General features: G+C 37.7%; 1 protein-coding gene across 1 annotated transcript; it reads right to left on the reverse strand.

Annotated features, from left to right (window-relative positions):
• Nucleotides 1–1281: 1281 nt before the first annotated feature.
• OR13A1 (olfactory receptor family 13 subfamily A member 1) lies at nucleotides 1282–2268 on the reverse strand (the record flags this gene model as incomplete). The annotated part of the gene is made up of 1 exon (XM_081267626.1): nucleotides 1282–2268. The coding sequence occupies one exon, from the start codon at nucleotides 2266–2268 to the stop codon at nucleotides 1282–1284; it is 987 nt and encodes a 328-aa protein (XP_081123752.1).
• Nucleotides 2269–6705: the final 4437 nt, after the last annotated feature.

A 6705-nucleotide genomic window follows, 5' to 3' on the forward strand; every position in this document is an offset into this window, starting at 1 on the left:
TTAGTGATATATTAGTAATTGAATCCTTGCTGATATTTTTCAAAGCTATGGTAATTGGAAATTCTTTAAGACAACTGAGGGCTCCATCATGCAATTGGGGAAATCCCACAATGAGGTAGGATGAACTATTTATCAGTCACAGTTCATTAAATTCTTGAATTTCATGCCCCCTATCAATATGCTTCTAATAAAATGAGAATACTGGTTGAAGGATCAAAGACAACTTATCCTTTCCAAATCAAAAATAAGTAACTTTTCTCTCAGCTTCGACCTAAAACAGCCAACAGTATGTTTTTGTTCAATCCCAGAGATCTAGCTTAACATTCACATCTTGCTTCTATCATCATAATAAAAAGGATAGATTTTTTAGGAAAGTTTTTTTTTTTAATAGCACAGAGCATAGAGAATTTGTCCACTCAGTTTTATTGAGAAACGATTTGAGGAAAACAGTGCCTTCTTACAATGTTCCTATTACAGCTGAATCATATCCGCTGTCTATGCTCAAGGCCAATAAAGTAGGTCAGATCCTCAAGGTCGGAGAACAAAGTCAAGGGGTGAGAAATCTTGGGCAATTTTCCAGTTCTATAAACCACACATCAGTTATTAAAATTGGAATTTTTACATTGAAGGCAAAGTTCTGATCTTACAAATCAGTTTTACCTTGAGTCTCAGTGAGAAAAAAAGAGAAAACAGAAACAAAAGTTCATGTTACAGTAAGAAACTAATTCTTTTTTTTTTTAAGTTGAAGGGTCTCCAAAGGAAGCAGTTGGTGTAAGATAATAGAAGTTTTCTTAGAGATTAGTGGTCACTCTAAAGCAATTCTTCAGTCTGACAGTCTGTGGACTTTTTATTTCCTGCCTAACTCTGCTTAGGCACATACACCTAAATTCTAGGTGTGATTTCAGAATTTACACTTTGAACACAGTACATTTGAAAGAAAAGAAAAAAAGAAGATTTTCGTACTCTATAAGCTTAAAACACTAGGAGCGTTTTTCCTTTCCCAGGAAGATTTGTTTCTCTGCACCTTGGAGTCAGACCATGAGACCCCATGTCTCACAAATTTGGGGGCACAAACCTAGCCAGTCTTCCATCAGCCAATCTAGGGACAAAGAATTCTGAGCCCATCTATGCAGACATTCTGCAGGGGTGAAAGAGGCAGGCTTACCTACCTTCAGTCCAGAAACTTGCTCATCGGACCCCCCCCCCCCGCCCCTCCCGCCACAGGAAGGTCAATTCTCACTAAATATAGCCTCCATGAAAAAGAACTTCTGAAAACACAAATTAACATCTGAAGAAGGGGAAGAACTTCGCAAGAGCTGCTTTGACCTCCTTGTTTCTCAAAGTATAGATGAGGGGGTTGAGGGTAGGACTCAACATGGTGTATAGCACCCCAGCCACCTTGCTTTTCTCTGCACTGTAGCTGGAGACAGGGCTTATGTAGGCATAAAAGACAGCAGTGTAGTACATGCACACCACAATGAGGTGGGATGAACAGGTGGAGAAGGCTTTCTGCTTCCCTTCTGAAGTCCTCATCTTCAGGATGCTAGAAATGATGAACCCATATGACACAATGGTCATCAGGAAGTTTAATATGCCATAAAAGGCATCAGCCAGGACAATCATGACACTGTTCGCATAGGTGGAGCTGCAGGAGAGAAGCAGCAGTGGAGGAACCTCACAGAAGAAATGGGTAATGATGTTAGGGCCACAGAAACTCAAACGCATCATCAGCCCCGTGTGGATGGCAGTGTTGAAGGCACAGAGCAACCACACTCCAGCGGCCAGCATGCTGCAGAATGCCTTGCTCATCATGGTGCTGTAATGCAATGGGTGGCAGATGGCTGCGTACCGGTCATAGGCCATGACTGTGAGCAGCAGCAGCTCTGAGGATGCAGACCATGTGAGGAAATAAAGCTGTGCCATGCAGCCTCCAAAGGATATCAAGTTCTTCTCTGACACCAGACCCTTCAGTGCCTTGGGCATGATGGAGGAGGTACAGATAATGTCCATAGTAGCCAAGTTGAACAGGAAAAAGTACATGGGGGTGTGGAGCCCAGGGTTGAAGGTGATGGCCAAGATGATGAGGACATTCCCTGTGAGGGCCACTGAGTAGAGGGAGAGGAAACAACTGAATAAGAGTACGTGGTATTGTGGGTGCTCCGAAAAGCCCTGCAGGATAAACTCTGTTACCATTGTCTTGTTGCTCATGGTCCCTGGGTTGAGAGGGTTTTCTGGGACTATTAGGAGAATCTTCATCCACAGTTTCATGTTATTTGAGGACTAGAGAAAGACAGAGAGATGCGAGAGATCTTAATGAAGTTTACTCATAAAGCATCATTCTACCTGAAAGAAATGCATATTAAAGCCATGATCCAACTCTTATCATCTATGAATTCACAAAGTTAGAAAAGGAAGACACTGACTAGCATGTAAGGGTGCAAGACAAAGGCCTTTAAAATGAAATCATAGCATTTGCAAGAAAATGGATGGAACTAGAAACCATCATGTTAAGTGAAATAAACTCAGAAGGTTAAGGGCTGTATGTTTTCTATCATATGGCAGAAGCTAGAGAGCAAAAAGAAAACAACAGTGGGGGTAGATCTCCTAAAAATCAAAGGGAGATCAGTAGAGGAAAGGGATCAAGGGGTGGGAGGCGGGGAGAGAAGGAGGAAATGCTTGGGAGTGATATTGGCCAAATTATATTGTTATATTGTGTGCATGTATGAATGTGTGTCAACAAATCCCATGAATATGTACGACTATAATGCACCAATAAAAATGAGGAAATAAAGAAATAATTCCAATGACACAATTCAAAATAAAAAAGACTGTATTTCATTAGTAACATACAAAAATACAAGTTCCATTTGAATCAAAATTTTTCTCTCTGAAAATTTATCCTAGGGAAATAATTTAAAACACCTTCAAGCTGTGAGAGCAGCACTGCTTATGATTGAAAATTTGAAAGCAATCTATACTCTTAAAGGCAAGTTTACTATGATATATTGATACAATATAATGCTCTGCAGTTATAAAATGGCACTTAAGAAGTGTTTTACTGATACTTTTAAAAACAGTGAAAAAATTTGCACAATGGGATTGCATTTGGAGTTTAAGAATAATATATATGTAAAATATATATCATATATAACTTTTTTGCATGAATATTATTAAAATGATTACACACAACACACACACACACACACACACACACACACAAATCAAGTGAGTGATAGACCAGAACTTGATTCATAGGAATGGACTATGATTGACCTTCCTTGCTTTTGTCGATTTGTTTTCTTATTTTTCAATTAATGACCGTTCTAAAAATCAGGTGTATCATTTAAGCCTTCACAATTCTTCTGAGACTCCTCAGTGCTGACAGAGTAAATGCTCCCATCAGGTCCTTTTGGAGATACCTCCCTCTCAGCCTCTCTTCCCACCCGTCTTTAACCCTGCAAAACCACAGCTGACAGCACTTAGCCACAGTAGGCTTTCTTGGATCTGTTCTTGTAGTCTCTTAATCAGAAATGTCCTCCTTCTCATTAACCAGGTGGATCATAGGTCCCTTCCTTTAAAAGCATTCCTTCCTGGGGAGAAAGGACTTTTCCCTCCTTTGTGTCCTCTCAGAATTCTAGACTGACTTGTCTCCTAGGATGCATTAAACTGTTAGCTATGTAGATCCTTAACCTGCTATTTGCTTTTGTATTATGATTGTCAAAATTTTGTTAGCTGTAAGTACCTTAGATACCCACCTCCTTTGTAACTTTTTGTGCTATAAGAACTTTTTCCTGAAGATCAGGGGGATGATCTCTAGCATGGAATCTTGTAAAAGACAGTCCTGGCCAGCTTTTGTGTACACAATACAATCTTGATTTAATTTGAAAAAAATAAAAATAAACTGCACTGCTTGGTCAATTTACCCAGCTCTTTCTCTCAGGTTGTTGGGTGTGTCCATCTGTCTCTTAGCACTCTTCATAGACCCCAAAACTGGGCCTGGCATTCAAATATGTTTGCTGAAATAATGCTAAAGAACAGTGCATTTCTATTCTATGAGTTCTATTCTCAAGACAGTGCACACTTTGTGTTAAGATAAAATCAGCATGGTACCACATCTGCTTTCCCCTTTTCAACTCTACTCATGAAGAGTCAAGAACATTTTCATTTTAAATTCAGAATTCCAATTTTGGTCAAACTTCAAAAAATGCTTTTACTGCAAAAACATTAAGAGGCTTATAGAAACATCACCTACAATTTGGGTCACATCACTTTTTATAAGATATAAATTGTTCTTTCAATAGAAAAGCATAGAATTATTATGACCTAGAACAACTGTTGGAAACACCAGGGTTCCATCTGTGTGTCTTCCCAGGAGCCAGGTGTCAGGACACTCAAAAATTTTGTTGAATAAAAATAAACACAAAATGCTTAAGCTGATTTCATTTTTGTTTGGCAAAACACACACACACACACACACACACACACAAAAAAAAAAAAAACCTGAATAATTATTTTTGCTCAGTTTGAGTTTTGGATCTAGAAAAATAACTTTTTTTTGCTCTTTACCAAAGACCCAGGGCGTGATTCCTATTTATCACCAGGGACCACCGTGAGGCCGAACAGCTGAGTTCAGCTAGAAAGGAAGACTTGGCTTGACTCCATTGATGTTTCTCCACTTCCCACTAACATCCTCTGTAGGATGTTAAGCATCTGACTCCCCTAGTTACCATGGTGCACTCCCACAACACATATCACAGACAAACCAAAGTTGTTCCTGTAGAAGACAAATGCCTCCAACCTAAACCTAAAGAGCATTCATGGGCCAGGTCTGCCACATGCCATCACTGGGCACAGAAGACCTATTATATACACAAAACTTTAAACCAAGTGTTTTCTTTTAATTCAGTTCTAGAATGAGCTTAGGAAAAAAAAAACTAAATGAATCTGCTACATAAATGAAGGATTTTAACAGGTGCTGGGCACAAGGAAATTTCAAAAACCCATTCACATTCAGAAATCAAACTAGCCCTCAGATAATTACCCACTCACTGTGATTTCTAGGATAGGTAGATGGTCTCCTCCTCCAGTTGGTCCATAGGGAGGTCAAAGAATCAGGACACGGAGACTCCTTCCATGAGAATGACCAAGAAGTCTCTGCTGACCTCAGGAAGTCATTCCTTCTCCCTTGAGGTTCCTATCGCATTGGCTTTAATTCTCATCAAGCATCACTAAGTTATTACCAAGGATCTGAAGGGAAAGAAAAATAATTTAGAAAACAATCGACAAGTATATGTTCAAATAAAAAAAAAAAAAAAAACACAATGACTCCCCAGAGTCAAGGCAACAGAATATTTAAACACTGGTTATTTTCTATACTTATCAAACATTTGGTGGTCGAGCTTCCTAGAAAATAAAAATATATCATAGATGATTTTCTATCACTTTAGAAAAACAACAGGTGCCCTCAAAATCCCTGAATTTAAAATGTTTATTTAATTGAGTTTTTCCTAAAAATAGATTGAATTTTACATGGAATAAAATTTATTTTCATGGAATTTTATCTTAGTTCCAATTTATTTTCCATGGTTCCACAACTAGAGAATTATTACTGTTTCAATGTACTTAATTAATGAAGAAAAAATTGATTACTTCATTATTTTTATCTCTAAAAGGATTCAAAGATTTCCACAAACACCATGCAAAATCCAGTGCCTTTTTATTATATAATGAAGATAGATATTTCCATTGTAAACATATTCCAGAAGCAGAAAATTGAAATTCAGAATATGCCAAAATTTCAAATGTGCATCTTTAGATCTAAAAGATATTTTGAAGTTGAACTTATATAACCTATTTACTAGAAAGTCAAAGCAAATCAAAGTGACTTAACCCTGGTCACACGGAGTATTTGTAATGAAGCTAGTATCTAATCCCAAGCCTTTGGGATTCCAGGCCAAAAATTATTTTTTGTATAATTTTTCCATTGCCCCTTTAAAACCAACTCTATCAAAATAAATAATAATAATTTAAAAAGCTAAGAAAAAGAAATAGCAAACAAAATATGATTATTATTATTATAGTGGATTATTCTTATATGGATTGAAAACCCTAAATTCTCAGCCAGTTTTAGCATCTCATTGGCTCTTGTTATTTCCTTAATCAAACAGTAATGATAGCCATAGAAAAGTATTCAAATATTCCTGGCTCTAGATTAGCAAAATAAAACCAGCAGTTCTTTTATACAGTTAAGAGCCTATACTAAGCAGACACAGTTACAAGTAGAACTTTTTCTATTTTTTGAAACACCAAATAAAATGAGCCATCTTCAGAACATTCATAACTATCTTGAAAAAATTATTTTACCTTTGTGGAGCTAAATAAGATTTTGTATATGGCTTTCCTCTCTGTCATCCACAATGGGGTTTTCAGTATGTATGATCTGGGACACAGTCTAGACAGATATAGCTTTCCTTCTCATATTTAAGCTGATCTTGCCATGAAATTTTGACTTATCTTTAGCAACATCTTTCCCTGTCTGCGGGAGACACTCGGGAGAGGTATTCACAGCTATTACTCTAAGTGGACCCTGAAGGGGTAATTAAAATTAGTCCCTTTTTCCTGGGGAGTTGGCTGTCGTTGATGTTCACCCAAAGGCCAGTTCAAACTTTGATCCAATGTGGGGGAAAAGGCTATAAGCTGCAATGG

Source organism: Spermophilus citellus, assembly GCF_964194105.1.
Source record: "Spermophilus citellus genome assembly, chromosome: 15".
Taxonomy (NCBI): Eukaryota; Metazoa; Chordata; class Mammalia; order Rodentia; family Sciuridae; genus Spermophilus; species Spermophilus citellus.